The 16,583-nt window shown below is 57.6% G+C and overlaps 1 protein-coding gene across 1 annotated transcript; it reads right to left on the reverse strand.

Moving 5' to 3' along the window:
- Positions 1-2,141: 2,141 nt before the first annotated feature.
- SNX33 (sorting nexin 33) lies at positions 2,142-16,274 on the reverse strand. Its single transcript, XM_043921696.1, has 2 exons — positions 13,522-16,274; positions 2,142-7,011 (listed from the first exon to the last, which is right to left on the reverse strand). The coding sequence occupies exons 1-2, from the start codon at positions 14,972-14,974 to the stop codon at positions 6,758-6,760; spliced, it is 1,707 nt and encodes a 568-aa protein (XP_043777631.1). The 5' UTR covers positions 14,975-16,274; the 3' UTR covers positions 2,142-6,757.
- Between the last annotated feature and the right edge of the window lie 309 nt (positions 16,275-16,583).

The raw sequence follows: 16,583 nt of genomic DNA on the forward strand, positions 1-16,583 counted from the left end.
CGCAGCACCCACAGGGTCCCCAGTCCTAGCATTTCCTTACCAACCCTCACCACCACCTCCCATGTCAGCCCCTCGAGCAAGGAGGCTTCTGACTCACATTCTTCCTAGACACCAGAACCCAGCCCCCCCCCCCCCCCGCCCCCAGCCTCATCTGTCCAGTTGCCTTCAGATCCTGCTCCCATACCCCAGCCTAAGGCAGGTTCTTTACCATCTAAGCCATCAGAGAAGCCCACAGAAAATGATCACTCAATAAATATTTGCTCAGCGCTCTCTGTGGGCCAAGCCCTCTGCCTTTCCACCTAACGCCTTGAAGGCGCATGGTCACCTCCACCAATCCCCACCACCTCCTCCGTGATTCCCCTCGATTCCTAGCACTCCTGCACTGTCTCTACCACAGGACAGTTGCCCACCCACCCCTGCCCACCAACCAGCCTGCCAGCCTTGGAAGGGCGCCTGGTGCCATGGGAAGGGCACGGCTGTGTCCAGGCAGAAGTCAGTCCTGCCTGCCACCAAGCAGCTGCACCGTCTCACGCAGGTGACTCTGCCTCTGAGTCTCCGTCTGCTGGAGAGGTCCAGAAGTGGTTCTCACCTTCCAGACCATGGTGAGCAAGGAGACAGTTTACGGGGGTACTGAGGCCAGTGCCCAGCACGGAGCAGCACGTGGCAGCCATTCAGTGGCCGCTGTTGTGCACTCGGGCCCAGCCCTGACATCCACCCACTGGGTGGCCTTAGAGAGCTCGTCCAATCAGTTTTCTCACTCATGTAGTGGGGTAATGGTATTCCTGGTCCCGCCTGTCTCTAGGGCTGCTCAGAGGCTGGTAATCCCAGCTGCTCCTTACTGGGCCCTTGGCTATGTGCAGGCACTGTCCTGCTGACGTGTTTGGCTCATAGACCCCCCCCATAGCCATCTGGAATTCCTGTTATAAATGGAGAAGTGGAAGCATGGCAGCGTTGAGTAACATCCCAACGACAAGCAGGTGTAGAGTGGATTTGTACTCAGACTCAGCCACGCGGATCCTGCCTCTGAGCGGTGGAGGGAAAGGGGCTTTGTGTCTGGGGGGCAGCAGGGCTGTGTGCTGGAGCCTCATGCTACCCTCACCCAGAGCACTCCTTCCAATGGCAGCCAAGGGACTAAGCCCAGAAGAGGCCTCAGGTACCTCCAGGCACCAGCCAGCCCCCAGCTCCTACCTCAGGCATCAGCCATTTGCTTCCCCACCAGATGTATCCCAGACCCTGGGTACCACTCACACCAGTCTGCTACTCTGCACCTCCCTCACTGGGCCCTATTTCCCGGTCTGTGAAATGATGTTGATTACCTCTTGCATATTGGGTGGTTGTGAAACACTGGCCATCCATTGTCCACCACAGTACCACTTGCCCCGGGGGTGGTAGATGCCCCAGATGCTGGGAGATCCAGGCACAGTGGGGACTTGAATGCCTTTCCCAGGCAGAACCAGACCTCAGAAGACAAAGGGTTGCACAGGGTCTCTAAACAGCTTCCCAGAGCACCTGATGCTTGGATGTGCGGTGGAGGCTGTGGAACGATGTTGCCAGCCCCTTGAGGTTCCCTGGTGGCTCAGAGGATAAAGCGTCTGCCTGCAATGCGGGGGACCCAGGTTCGATCCCTGGGTTGGGAAGATCCCCTGGAGAAGGAAATGGCAACCCACTCCAGTATTCTTGCCTGGAGAATCCCATGGACAGAAGAGCCTGGCGGGCTACAGTCCACGGGGTCGCAAAGAGCCGGACATGACTGAGCCACTTCACTTTCACTTTCACTCTGAGGTTCCCTGAGGCCCAGAAGGCAAGGGGACACTTGAGGGAACCTGGAGTGCCCCAAACTGAAAAAGGGCCAGACCCATGGAGGCTTGAGGGTGGGATCAAAGGAGCAGGTGGTGGGAAGGCAGGAGACTCAGGAAGATGAGCCAAAGGTCCGGTGCTAACCTAGGACCATGGAGGGCACACAGGCCCAGTGCCAGGGTCCAAGGGCTCTGCAAGACCCACAGCAATGTTTGTAGCCAGGTGGACAAAAAGTAGCAAAACACCAAAAAGCAAAAGAAAATAAAGACAAAATCAAAATGAACAAAATTTAATTAAATATCTACACAAGACATTGTCAAGTAATTAACTGAACCCAACTCAAGTAGCTATATATGAATGACCTTTAATGAGGAATGCAGGCAAAATTTCACATGAGTGATAGGATCAGGGATTTAGCATCTAAAATTCAAAGTGCCAGGGGTCTTCCTAGGGTCTTCAAATGTGCCAACCCCAAAACTTACGTGCCTCCCTGAGGAAAGGAGGGTCCCAAGACTGATTTCAGATTACTTTTCTATTGGGTGGGTTAACGAGAAAGCAAAAGGGAAATTCAGGTCATTACAGAAAAATGAAGTGATGTTCCTCGCACATGTTCATTTGTAAATGGAGACCCTGAGTCACTGCAGACCTCACTGTGCAATGCCGCCCTCAGCCTCTTCATCCCTGGGGGGCTGGCGGGAGTCACCCCACCCTCAAAGTCCCTGCACATTTCAGCAGTTAGTTTGCCAGCCTCCCATTCTTTCACACCTCTGGAGCTAAGATCTGCCAACCCCTCTGGAGTTAATCAAGGTGACTTTAGGGAATGAGGCCAGAGAGCTGGGTTCAAGTCTAGCCCCACCCCTGACCCACTCTGTGATCCTAGCCAGGTCACATCCTCTCTCGGGCCAAGCCTCAATCTCTTTGTCTGTGAAATGGCATAACTGCCTACCAGGGCTGCCATGTGGACCAAGGAGGACACAACTGTGTGAGACACTGCTTTTTAAACAGACTAGACTGCATTGGGGTTTGACTAACCAAACAAAACCAAAGGAAAAAAGCTTTGCCAAAGCCCGGAGCGGGGTTTCACAATCAGCCCTTCTGAGCTATATCTGGGGGAGGTGAATTTTTATGCTTCCTCATGGTCTTTTTGCCAAGGCCTCACCATCTCCTCTTGCCCCAAGCAGCAGAGAGAGGGATCAGAGCCACAGTGGTGGGGAAGCAGGTTGGGGTGGGTTGGGGTGGGTGAGGGAGCCAAGCCGGCTTGGCTCCTGGAGGCCTGAGTCAGCGGGCGGGCAGGCAGGGCGGGCCCAGTCCTTGCAGGCTTGGGGAGGAGATGGTGCAGGAATGTTCCTCCCGCCCAGGCCTGGGACTTGCCCACCACATCCTGGCTCTTAGATGCGAGATGCCTGGAGCTTTGTTGAGTGGGTTCAGCCAGGGGCCTTCAGAGGCAACCTGGCCCCAGGGACCGCCCAGGAGTTGCCAAGGCCAGGCCACAGAGCCTACTGGGAACTGGTCTCCAACCCCAGAGCATACCCCATCCCTGCTGGGTGATATAGCCAGGTTTCCCATCTGTGCAACGAGGAACTGAATTTGGTGGTGTCAGATAATGGAGGATCCGGACTGGTTCCCCCAGGAGGTGATGCAGGCCGAGTCTATGAGCATCTATGTGTATGACACCTTCGCTATGTGCATGTGTGACTTTGTGGCCATGCATGTCTTGGTGCGTGTGCCCCGGGTGAGTCCTGTGTGCACAGGACTATGGTGGGGCTATGAGTGACAAAGTGGCTGAGACAGACAACATGCATGTAGGGGTGGGCAAGTGTGGACGTGGCTGGGAAGGTGTGACTGTGTGGCACTGTGGCTGGGAGTGCAGGTGTGTCAGCATGTGACCATGCATATGTGTGTGTGTGTGTGTGTGTGTGTGTAGCCAGGTGTGACCTGTGTGCCCGTGGGCAGGTTGTGTGGCTCCATCTGCTTTGGGTTGGGCAACCGTGTCTGTGACCAGACCTGGCTCTGCTACAGCCGTGGCCCAGCAGTGGCCCCGTGGTCCATGGCCCTCCTGTGCCCAGGAGGCAATAGGATGCGGGATCACAGAGCCATCCCCATTCCCCAACCGCCATATGAGGCCACAAAGCAGACTCCTTCCCCGGGCTGGGCCAAGACTGGGGCTCGGGGTCCCCTGGCCCCCACCTCCAGGTCCTGGTAGCTGCCCAGGGCAGAAAGAGAGGCCTTGTTTTCCACCCTCCTCCCAAGGGAGGAAACTGGAGGCAGCTGGGCCCAGCTCAGTCTGGAACATCTGCCTGGCGTGTGACTGAGGCCGGCCAGCAGGCCCAGCCACCACCAGACTGGTCCCCCATGCACATTGGTCCCCCAGCCCTTGCTGAAAGAGTCCGGCTAGCCTAGATCAATCTCAAATTCCCCAGCACCCCGACCCACACTGAGAGAAGGGCTGTGACATCCCCGCTTCCACTACACAGATGTCCATCCCAGCCTAGAGACCTCAGAGGCTTGGCCTGTCCTTCCCTTCCCTTACCTCACATCTCGATACTTTTCCTAGGTGCAGCCCCTCCTGAGAAACATGTCAGACCAGACCCCCTCACCCTGAGGACAGAAGGTGTGGGAGGTGGTCCCTCCTCTCGAGAAACACAAGAGGTGACGCTATTCCCAGGGCAGGAAGCATGAACAGGGGACTCTCCAGGCACTGGTGTTAAGAGCATTCCCATCACTCAACACAGACGAGCCCTGGGAAGACCACCCCTCACCCCCGCCTCTCCCCATGGTCAGAGAGCTCACTGCAGAAGGCTGCCTGGAGGTTGAAGCTGAGAAGAGGTTAAGGGTGGGAAGGTCCTCGGATGGGTTGGAAAATGAAAGGAGGGCAGGGAGAAGAGAGGGGAAAATTCCACAGAAAGTCCCAAATCTGACCTAATTTTGACCCAGGGCCAGGGGCCCATTCCAGAAGTTCCTCTGAGGACGCTCTGCTGGATCTGGGAGCCTTTACTGCCTCTACCCTGCTATACCTGCCGCCCCTTATTCCATCTCACTGCCGTGAGCTCCCGCAGCCCCCAGCCCAGCCAAAGCCTCCCCTGATGCCCGGACCCCAGCAGCCCTCCCCCCACCCAGTCCCCACTGCCCCCAAGAGGACCTTGACCTCCCAGCCCTCCTCTTTCCCGTGTGCAAACAGATTCTTTTCCATCCTGCCTAGGACACGCCCAAGGGCACAGCTGGGGGGTCCACCTCAGTTTCCAACCAGGAAGCCACTCAGGGCTGGGCACCCTGGACTGGACGGCCCGGGGAAGGACACAGGGTCTGAGTCCTACCCCCTCTCTTGGACTGGGCTTTCCTGGGGGCAAGGCTGTGATGTGGCCTCCTGGGGAGACTGAACCCCCTGTCGACTAGACTGTCCCTTCCTCATGTGACCCTCAGTCCTGGATCACAGAGCAGCAGAGCCAAACCCCCAGCAGGACTCCACCCACTTGAGAAAAGAGGTGAGGTCTAGGAAGGGTCTGCATTGAGGTGGGGTCCATGGCCACCCAGAGGTCCCCAGCTAGCCCCAACCACCTGCACTGCCCTCTCCCCACCAACTTTTGAGGTTCTGGGGTGAATGCTGTGCCCATCACGACCTCAGAATCTGGTCCAGCTGCTCCCAGGGACAACTAGAGCTCCATCCTTCCCTCCACCCTCATCCCCTCCAGGATCCAAATAAGGAGTCATACTTTTGTTATCATAATTGGAAAAGGTTTATCAAGAAAACAAGAAAGAATGAAGATTGAAGCAGCAGCAGCCAGAAATAGCCATGACCTCCCGGGAGGGCCGGCAGTGGCATCTGTCAGTTTCCGACCATACCCCGGCCTGGGGGGTGTGGGAAGAGCTCCCTCGAGGATGTAAACATGAGTGGGAGACAGCACAATCCCCCCAGGACCTGGATGGCATCACAGTGAGCCTGGTGACGGGCAGGTGGGCCCAGGATCCCTGGGGCGACGGGTAAGCTGGCCCCTGGGAGCCGGAGATCCAAGCCTGCCCAGAGTGTGAGAGCTATGGCTGGTGAACTCAAATACCCAGTAACTTGTGGGTGTGCCCTTCAGGCTGGTACCACCAAAATCCTGCGGTCTGTGGCTTGTCTCAGCACCTTGAGCCCAGGGCAAAGATGCTGCATGGTCCCTAGCCAGGGAGTGAGGGGGCTCAGCTGGTGAAGGGGGAGTCAGGAGGGAATTGGCCTGCAGCTCCTCCTGCGGGGTGGCGGGGAGCAGGGCAGGGACGGGGCATGGGAGCCAGGCAGATCCCTGCCCTCTGTCACACAAGGGGACACACCAAGGGGGCACCAAACTTGCTGGGGAAAGATAAAGGAGAGGAGAAGAGGCGTTTCTATGCCTCCACAGCTTTGTCCAGGCTGTTCTTCTCTGAATGCCTTCCCCGTCCACTGTCCCCACTGTCTGGCAGGTTCTTGTCATCCTTCAAGACACACTGCTCCCACGTCACCTGCTCCATGGAGTCATCCCTGACCGGCAGAAGGAGTGGTCCCTTCCACGAGCTTCCAGAAGCCCCTTCCTTACCATCAATCATTCTGTATTGCCCCTGCCTGCTTCTGTGTCTGACCCCCCACTTCAAGTGGGGACAAAAGCAGGCATGTCACAGCCCTGGATGCCCAGTGTCTGACCTGGGGCCGCAGCAGGCCCGCATGTCTACGGAACAAATGAGGGGGAAGTGGCCAGGTGGGCATGCGCTAAAGGCTCCAGGGGAAGCTAAGACCCCGGCCTGGCCTCAACTGACTGACCAGCAGCCCAGGCCTGGGCCTGGAGGGCTCCTGGCCCTGTTCTCATCCCCGCTGTGCCCCCAGCTCTAAGGGGTGGGGGACTTTCCCAGGGATATTCATGACTCCTCCAGAGGCCACCCCCAACTCCCCGCCCTCCAGGCACTGCTGGTGTGGGAAGGCCCCGGGGGCGGGGCGAGGGCCTGAGCCAGGTGGTCAGAGGCTGTCATACATGCGCAGCGTCTTCTCCAGCTGCTGGCCGACCCGCTGGTAGAACAGGATCTGCTGGCGCAAGTAGTTCTGCATCATGTGCTTGAAGTCGAGCTCGCGGCGCTGGTGGAAGTGGTTCATCTCGGCCTGCAGGGCAAAGCCCACCACGCGGCAGCGCCGGCGGATGCCGTCAGCCTCCTCCTGCGCCATGCGGCCCTCGTCACTCATGCGCTGGCTCTCCTTCACCTTGGCGAAGGCGCCTGGCATGGGCAGAGCGGAGGGCAAGGGCGGTTAGGGCTCCGGTCACTCCCATTCGCTCCCTAACCCTGCCCTGAGACCCTTCGAGGGCAGACAGCACCCTCACCGGCTCAACTCAGGCCCTCCTCCTGGACTCCAGACCCATGGTCCAGCCACTTGATGTCTCCACCGGGATGTCCCGGAACCCTCACCCTCAGCATGTCCTAAGTCAGACGTACCCTCTTCCCTCCAAACCTAAGGCGCCGCCAGCAGCGTACACCTGACCGGTCACAACCCTGCGAGCTGTTCTGACTTCTACAACCAGGCTGTCCCCATCCACCAGAGGCCTCAACACCCCTCATTCTGGTTCCCCATTCAGCTCAGATATCACCTTCTCCAGGAAGCCTTCTGGGCGGTCTCAATGCATCAGGTGCGTCTCCATGCTCTCAGGTGTCCTGGGCTTCCCTCTACCACAGCTCTTCCCTCTCTGTGGTTTTTCTGACTGCATCTCTCCAAGTATGAGCTCAATGTCTCTAGTACCTAGAACAAAGCCTAGCCCATGCAGATTCTGACACGTGTCTGCTAAACTGATCTCACTGGACTGCTACAACAGGCCCCCCACGGGTCTCCCCACTTCAGTCCCAACCTCTGAGAGGTTCTCTATGGCACCTGACGAGCAGCGAAGCTGGCACCCATAGCTCCAGGTCTCCTCTGGCTTCCTTCTGGCCTGCAGAGCAAGGTCCCCTGTTCTCCTGGCCTGGGAGGCCCTCTGGGAGTTGACCCCTGCACCTGTTCCGCACTGACCCCATATTCATCAAACTCACCCTTTCTCTCTGACCTCCCTATCTCTGCCTCCTGGATCCTTATGCATAATTCAAGGCTCTGATCAGGTGCCACTCCCACATGGAGCATCCTTCTCCCTGCCCCCAACACACTGCTGATTCTAAAACAGAGGCTGAAAGGCCACCTGGAGTTTTCCTCTTATATGTGTCTCACATATAAGCTCTGCTCCCTCCTCACCCCAGTCCCCAGGGGACTAGAGGAGGCCATTGTCATAACCAGGTGACAGATGGGGAGTCAGGGGATGAACCTGCAGAAGGGACCCAATTTGGAAGAACCTGAGTGAATCAACAAGCAGCTGGTGAAACGATTTCAGTTCTGAATTAATGGGCACTTGGCTGATGCGCTGAAGCCAGTGGGCAGTTGCTGAGCTGGGGAGGCAGTCTGCCTGTGCCTAGCAAGGCACTCCTCTCAGGGCTGTAGGAAATCCACCGTGTGAAGAAGAGTATGGAGGTGGGCAGGCTTGGCACAGAGGACAGCATGCTCCCGGAGCGCTTCAAAAGCACCCACTGCACATGAGCAACAGGCTTGTTTTTCATGCTTCCCACCTCCTCCTTAGGGGGCCTCTCAGGGACCTTTGAAACACAGTCTGTTTACTCTCAGGTTGTTCAATGCATTCAGGATGCATTTACTGAGCATTTATTATGTGCTGGAAATAACTCTGCCTTTAGAGGGAGCAGTACCCGTGGAAGGCGGCAAGTGTATGGCTAATCAGCAAATAGCGCCATTTCGGGCAGGCCGACTCACATTTGCAACACTTCCAGGACTGCTCACACAGCACCCAAAAGAACTCCCCAGTGCCCAGCTCCCAGCCCACTCAGTCCTTGCAGCACCTTCCTTGAACCACCTCTTCTTGCCTCTGGTTTCATCCTTATTGATTCATTCAGATTCTTCCAAATTGGGTCCCTTTCCCAGGTTGATTGCCCAGACCCGGGCAGAAGGAGAGGGATTGACCATGGGACCAAGATGAGACCCCCCCATGAGAGGCCTCAGAGCTGGAGCGGCCTTAGAGGACAGCTGTCCATACCCCACCCCCACGGCCACCTTCATCTCCACCACCATGCCAGTATTCTTCAGAGGAAACTCAGGTCCTGGTGGGAAAGGACTTGTCCAGGGGCTTCCAGCCTCCTTCCTGCCCACAAAGTGCGGGATATCTGGCCCCGAGGGAGCCCTGCAGAGCGGGGAGTGGACACCACTTCTAGTGCAGGGAGCCCAGGCCAGGTCCTCCAGGCACATACGTGAGACATCCAGACAATGGACTCAGCAATTTGAGAAGGTCCCAAGGGGTAGAAAGAACCAGAAGAAGAAAGGTAGAAAATAGCTGGACAAAGAAACTAGAGTTAGGCTTCAGCAAAGGGAACATACCAGCCTGGATTCCACCTTCCTGAGAAAGTCTGGGTGCGGTGGGGGTGGACCTGCATTTGAGAAGCTATTCAAGGCCTTAAATGGCCCATGGCCTTGGGCTTCCCTGGTAGCTCAAATGGTAAAGAATCCACCTGCAACTCGGGAGACCTAGGTTTGATCCCTGGGTTGGGAAGATCCCTTCGAGAAGGGAATGGTTACCCACTCCAGTATTCTTGCCTGGAGAATCCCATGGACAGGAGTCTGGTGGGTTACAAAGTCCATGGGGTCACAAAGTGTCAGATATGACTGAGCGACTAAGCACAAGCCCATGGCTCTAGAGGAAGGAAACTGAGGCCCAGATAATAGGAATGAATCTATTGCAATTGCTAGGTATTCACAGACAGGTAGGGAGCCAGGGATGGGGGGCAAAGGCTATGGGGGCCAGAGGAGGCCCCACCCTGCTCTCTGTCACCCTCCACCCTGTGACTCAGATGTGGGACTGGTACCAGCTAACACTAACGCACCCCAGAGACAAACTGGGAGTCAGGGTTTGGGCCAGTCCCCCCTCACTCCACCACATTCCACCTAGGACTCACCCTGAGAGCTGAGGACCCTGGGCACCTCCTGCCCTGGCAGTTGTCCTGTAGGCCGGATCCCAGAAACAGGGATGGGAAGGTTAGAGTTTCAGATCCCTAGGGTCTCAGGCATGTTCCCTAAACTCCCACCTGAATCCATCTTGTCCCTACCCTAGGTTGAGGGCAGGAGGTCTGGGTCCTAATCCACTGTGTCACCTCCAACAAGGACTGCACGTCTCCCCAGTGTCACACAGGATAGGTTGGACTACATATGATGCTGCTGACAGCTGCTCAGGGCAATATAGCACTTTAGAGTTTCCACATCAGTAAAATGGGATAATGATGGTACCCGCCTTCTAGTTAGAGCAGAGGTTTAATTGAACTAATACGTTTAAAGCACTTGGGATGGAGCCTGACAAGATAAGAGCTCCAGATGCTATGTGTAGCTAGGTGCAAACTGCTTTTCACTCACAGCCAAGACCCAGCTGGTGGTGGCTTAGGGCCATATGATTCTTTGTTCATGGGAGCCTAGGAGGGGAGGCAGAAGGAAAGTTAGGTGATGGCCCAGAGCACAGAGGCTAAATCCACCTATTCCCCCAGGGTAGAACTTGGTCCTGCAAGGGCCACTTTGCCTTGGACAACCTGTAAGCACCATGACCCCTCCATGCATGCTGTGTGGTCCAGGGCCTGCCTCTAGTCCACAGAGGATGCCAGCTGAGTTGGTGAGAGAGTACCCAACTCCTTCCCTGGTCCTTCTCTTTCTGGCTTGTCTACCCCAGGCACCACCCCTCAGGGACCTCCCTGTCCCATCTGTCTGGCACAGTGGCAACAGCCTGGCTGTATAGTTAGAGACACTGGGGTTCCAATTCCTGCTCTGATGATCAGCCCCCCTCACTGCCCCTCATCTGAGAACAGAGGGACCCACACTGATCTCCGTGGTTTGTGACGAGTCTTAGGACAGAGTCCTGCCCTGGCTGGCTCTCAGGCAGGGGCCCTGGACAGTCACTGTTACCCCTTGCTGTCCCAGGTTAACTATTATCAAGGCTCTCTTTTCCCCCCACAAGATTGCCCTGGTTTGGATGATAAATCACATGGTTACCCTTCTCCCTTTAGGAGAAACCCCTGAGCTGAGCTCCAGGGACCAGGCTGGTAGCAGACCAGGCTGGTGGGCTTCAACTCTGCACCAAATGGGTTCCATGGCCCATTTTCCTAAGCTTTCTCAGGGGAGGAAATTCAATCAGGGTCACCTCAAAGACAACATTTGTCCAAATTCTGGTCTCCTAAACCCTACCAGGCCTCCTGTCTCCTTCCTTGCAAAGCCTCTCCCACATGCTCACCATGTTTTAGAGTGTATGAACAGGCTGACAGCATCCTGGGCACCCAGGCCCCAACTTTCCTGCTCCTCCCTCTGTGAAAGGTCTCTATCCACAGGGCCACCATGGGACCTCTTCTCCCCGCGGCAGGCTGTGGTTCCCCAAAGCCTGCCCGATTCTGTCTCAGCCAGATTCAAGCCCCACTCCCTAACCACTGTAGTACCTGCCCCACACAGGGCTGGGAGTGGTGGTACAGAGCCTAGAAAGTGGAAGAGTAAGCCCCAAAGCCCTTGGCCGAATGGGGAGGCGTCCTCTGGGTAAGGGAAGGTGGGTGCGGCCTCTGTCTGAGGTTGAATACATCACCCCCAGAGGACCACTGGCCCCTCATCTTAGCCTCCAGTGGAAACTCAGAAGTGGCCTCTCTCAGCTCTGTCCCCCCGATCCAGGGTCAGAAAGGCCAGACTGCCTTTACTCCCTCTTGCTCTAATGGGAGCCTGGGAGCCCTGAGTACAGGGTTGCCTTCCCACCCCCAGCTCTGCCCTGGGTGGAGGGTCCCCAGACATGCATGGGAGCAGCTGTTTCATCACTGTGCCCCTGCTCACCTTTCTCCTGCTGCCCACACAGGAACACGCCACCCGAGGAGCTGGTTAAACCAGCTTTCCCAGGCCCTAGTGCAGCAGTGAGCGTGGCTCTACTTCCGCACAAGGCGACACCTGCCCCAGTGGGTCAGCCGGCCCCAGCCACCACCCCTGCCCTGTCCCTGCCCAGAACTCAGAGCCGAAACTAAGGCATCACTCTGTCCTTGACCAGACCCTCCCCAGGACTCTCTCCCCAACCCCACTCCCTTGAAGGCCTGAGAGCTCACAGTGTCCACTCTGTGTTACAGATTGAGGAACTAATGCCTAGAGAGGGGAAGGCACTGCCCAGGGACACACAGCAAATTGGGGGCAGAGCCAAGACCAGAACTCAGGTCATGTCTCCTGAAGCTGAAAGAAGGGAAGGAGGAAAAGAGGAATGTGGAGAAGGAAAAAAAAAAAAAAGCAGAGAGGAGAAGGAGGAAGAGACAGACAGTAAGGGGAGAAAAGAGTCTGGAAGCTGGAGAAGGTTTAGAAGTTAACCTCCTAAAGATGGTTGGATGGCATCACTGACTCAATGGACACGAATCCGAGCAAACTCTGGGAGATAGAGAAGGACAGGCAAGCCCGGCGTGCTGCAGTCCACGGGGTCGCAAAGAATCGGACACAACTTAGTGATTGAACAACAACAACAAAAGGAGAACAAGGCTGGTTTGCTACCAGCGACCAAGGTAGGGCGGTGATGTTTGCTGTTCCCCAGGCTCAGTGCAGAGCCGGCTTCCTGACCCCGCCCAGAGGAAAGCTCTCCACCAAGCCAGGCCTGACCTCAGGGCTCAGGGGCCTGGGAGCCAGCCCCACGCCCTGCAGACGTTCTTCCTGAGTTACCAAGCAGCCCTGGGGAGGACCACACCTCCCTCCTGCCCTGCCTGTAGTCCGCAAGACTCAGCCACCTGCCGGGTCAGCTCCTGACTCAGTGCTCAGGCAAGAAGAGAAGCCAGGCTCAGGAAGGGGGAATCGGATGGACCACGTGGGCAGTGCCCTGGACCCCCGGTTTCTCCTTCAGCCCACTCCGGGTGCCCCTCGGTGACCCGGCTATGAGTCACTTCCCTGGCAGTTCCTTGACAGCCGCACGGTAACAGGGACCCATCCTGTCCCTCCCCTAGGGAGGAGACCGTGAGAACTGAACACATGGCTGAGCTTGGGAGGTGGCCAAAATGCATGTGTCCTTGGGGAGGTGCAAAAGGAAGGGACAGTCCCAGCGAGGCCACGGACTCCTCGTGCAAGCCACCCTTCTGTGGACACAGCTCCTTCGTCTGCAAAATGGGGACAGCCACCCCTCCTGAACACAGATAGGGAGGAAGCTCACAGATAGGATGTGCAGCCATGAGAACAGTCTCTGAAGTTGCAAAGGCAGGGAGGTGAGCTGGTGACAAGCGGGAAGATAGGCTACACTCTGTGCTCTGGCTATCTGGGTCTGTGTCCATGTCCCCCATAAGCCTGTGGGCTCCTCAAGGGCAAGGCCTGGGCCCTGGTCAGCTCCATGTTCCCAGAACCCAACCTAATAACTTGGAGGACTCGATATATAATGAGTAAATGAGACAGAAACAGAGAAAATGAATGAATGAATGAGTGAGTGAATGAATGAACAGACAAGAAGGTAAACAGTGAACTCCATGAGGACAGGGACCAGACCTGCCCATAAATATCCTGTACCTAGAATAGCACCTGTCACCTGCTAGGTACTCAACACCCTTGCTGAATGAACGAATGAGACAGAGACCGAAAGACTAGCTGAGCCGCTCTGCCCCATCTAGGCCATCCTCACAGCCCCTGTGCCCTGCAGAGCGCAGATGCTGTCAGGGTCTCCAGCCCACACTGGCCCTTACCTTTCTGCAGGTGGATGATGTCGGGGAAGTTGGAAAGCAGGCCCTGGTAGAGAGACAGTGTGTCGAGCATCCGGAAGAGGTCATTCTTGGGCTGCTCGGCGAACATCTCACCAACCATTTCATAGGTTCGGCCCGTGTGAGAGATGGCGCTGTTGAGGGCCTCAGAGCTGAAGGGGGGGTCCATCTGGAAGGCGTGGCTGATGGCCTGGAAGGCATTGCCCAGCTTCTGGAATTCCTTGCGGAAGCCCCCCACATGCTTGCGCACCAGCTCCGAGGCCACCGTGCTGAGCTGCAGGACGCTGTCGTCCATCTTCTTGCTGAAGGCTTTGAAGGTGTCTACGCGGTCCTCCACGTCCTGCAGGTCCTGGTGCTCCGTAGGGATCTGGAAGGTGAGCAGGAAGCTGGCGCCCACCATCTCGTCCTTCTCGGCCCGGCGTTTGCCCATCTTCCACTGCTTGTCATCCAGGCAGCTGAGGAAATGCTGGAAACCCTCATACTGGGACAGCACAGGGTGGCTGGTCATGTGGTCCATCCAGAGGATAAGCCGCCGCTTCCGCTTCTCAATGAAGTCCTCCTCAAAGCGACCTGTGGCCTGCTTCTCCGGGAGGTGAGGCACTGAAATGACAGTGAATTTGTGCAACAGACGGTTGTAGAGCCAGTCGAAGTGTTTGTAGCGCCGGTAGACAGGTGAGCTGGCGTGAGTGGGTGTGAGCTTGTAGGAGATGTAGCTTTTGATGCCCTTGAATTTGGTCTGTTTGGTGGGGTCCTCCACGGAGCAGGAAAACGGGTGGGGGTTGGCCTTCCACTGGGGGCCGCGAGGGCCCATTTCAATGGAGTATGTCTCAGCGATCTTGGCCATCATGGGCACGTCGCCCAGGATGAAGGCCTCCACACCAGAGCGCACGAAGCACGAGAAGCGGTTGAGGTTGCGCCCCACCACGCTGCCTCGCTTGGCAGAGGCCAGGCTGTCCTGCCGCTCCAGCGGTGGCTTGGGCCGGAAGGCCATGTGTTGGCTGGGGTAGGCACCAGGGTAGGAGAGGTTGAGCGGAGGGTGCCCGTTGGTGCCCAGCCCACCAGCCCGTGGCTCCTCCACCACCGTGCATCCATCATCCCAGTCATCCCAGTCATCGTCATCGTCCTCCTCGAAACTACCCTGGTTTGACAGGAAGCCACCACTCCTGGAAGTGTTGGAGCTGTCATACAAGCTCACCTGGGTGCTCAGAGAGCCTGCAGGGCTGCCGGAGTAGTCGGCATGGTTGGAGCCGGTGTCAGAACGGAGGATCTCCACATAAGAGGCAGGGAAGAGCCCGGTCTCCCCACGGCTGTTCTGGCCCTGCAGCCAGCCATCCAGCGAGGTCTCGCTGAAGATGACCAGGTCCTCGTCCTGCCAGATGCTGATCTCCTCCTTGTTCTCGCTGCGGAAGTCATAGAGGGCTCGCCCTTTGAGTGCCATGTCTGGGCCAGTGGTAGAGAACGATGAGGAGAGTCCTGTCCAGAACTGAGGACACTTGTTAGGGTGTCTGAGGATGCACGAGCAGCTCAAGGCCGGCCACAGCCCTCAGTCTCTCAGTCCTTACTGCGGGGTCTGAGCACCCACAGAAGGTATCCAGCCTTCCTCTCTTCAAAGCAATGTCCACGGCCCAGAATCGGCCCTACCAGGTCTGCTGGCACATGCCTGTGAGCGGGGAGGGCTCATGTCCCTGGTCTTCCTCCCTTCCTTCCACAGCCCCTGCACGGGAGAGTCTCTCCTCCTCCCACTCCTAGAAGAAAAGTCAAGTGACTAGGAGAAAACCAGCCCTGAGCAGGCAAAATTGGACACTCTCCGCTGAAACAATGTTCTAAAATAGAAGAGAATCACTGGGAAACCACCGTCCCAGAAACTCCGGCAGCTCTGGCTCCCAGCTCCTTCTGGCCCCTCCAGCCTGGGCCTCTGGAGGCTCTCACATTCCTCTGCAGATCTCCTTCCTCCTTCCTCCTCCTCTTCCTGGGCCACTGGGTTTTCAAAAATCCAGAAAATCCAAGAGGGGCAAGGAGAAAAGCGGCAGCCTCCTGAGTCGAATCCAGGGGTGGATGTGTCCGGCTTCACAACAAGCCAGGCCGGGAAAACAAGGACTGAGGCTTACACAACAGGCCGGCCAACTCTGCGACCCGGCGGCCCGGCCCGGCCCCCAGCCCCCAGCCGGCTCGGGTGCCCTCTCCCCGCCCCCAAGCGGCCAGCCTCCACCCGGGGGAAAGGAGGGGACGCGACGAGGCGCTCAGGCGACTCCTGGCCACTAGCTGAGTGGCCTCTTTTGTTTGCCTAATTCCTCAGCAGTTTCTGAGCCTGAAGATGACCCTGATCTGAGTCCAAGGACCCCCGTCCAAAGGTAATCCCCTTGGTAACCGGCCCCGGCGAGCCGGACGTAGACCCCTCACCCCTCGCGTGCACGCACACACTCAACAGGAGTTTGGAGAGTGAGCTCGGAGAGGTGATGGTGCGGCCGGCCGTCTGTCCAGCCGTCTGTCCGTCCGTCCTCTGCTCTGCCCTGCGGGATCCCGCCGGTGGGCGGCGGGTTGCGCCCCGAGCCCGCGTTCTTCTCTAGCGTTCGCGGCTCCTCGGCGCCGCCAGCGAGAAGCCAGATCCAAAACAACAGAAAAAAAGGCGATTCCGGGAGGTGGCGTCCCGAGGAAGGAGGGAATAGCCGGCGGGGGGACGGGGAGGGGGGGTTGAGGGGTGGGGAGAGGGAGGGAAAAGGAAAAGCAGGCTGGGGAATTGGACAAACTCCGCGGCACTTCCGTGCGTCCTGGCTGGCCAGGGACTGCCCGGCTCCGCCCTCCCGCTGGCCTGGGACGCAACAGCCCGGCTCGCGCCTACTCCTCTCTTTTCTCTTGTGGCGGGCGCCTTCGCTCACTCGCGGTGAGATCGGGATGCGAGAGCAAGGAGACGATCGATCGCGGACGAGAGGCAGCCTCCGGGGACAGCCCTAGGGCAGCCGCACCCCCGCAGCCTGTCCGCGCTCTCAGGGAGACACCTCTCGCCCCGAGGGGCTCAAGCGCCGCGCGGGGGAGCTCTCCAGCAGCCG

Source organism: Cervus elaphus, chromosome 13 (assembly GCF_910594005.1).
Source record: "Cervus elaphus chromosome 13, mCerEla1.1, whole genome shotgun sequence".
NCBI lineage: Eukaryota > Metazoa > Chordata > Mammalia > Artiodactyla > Cervidae > Cervus > Cervus elaphus.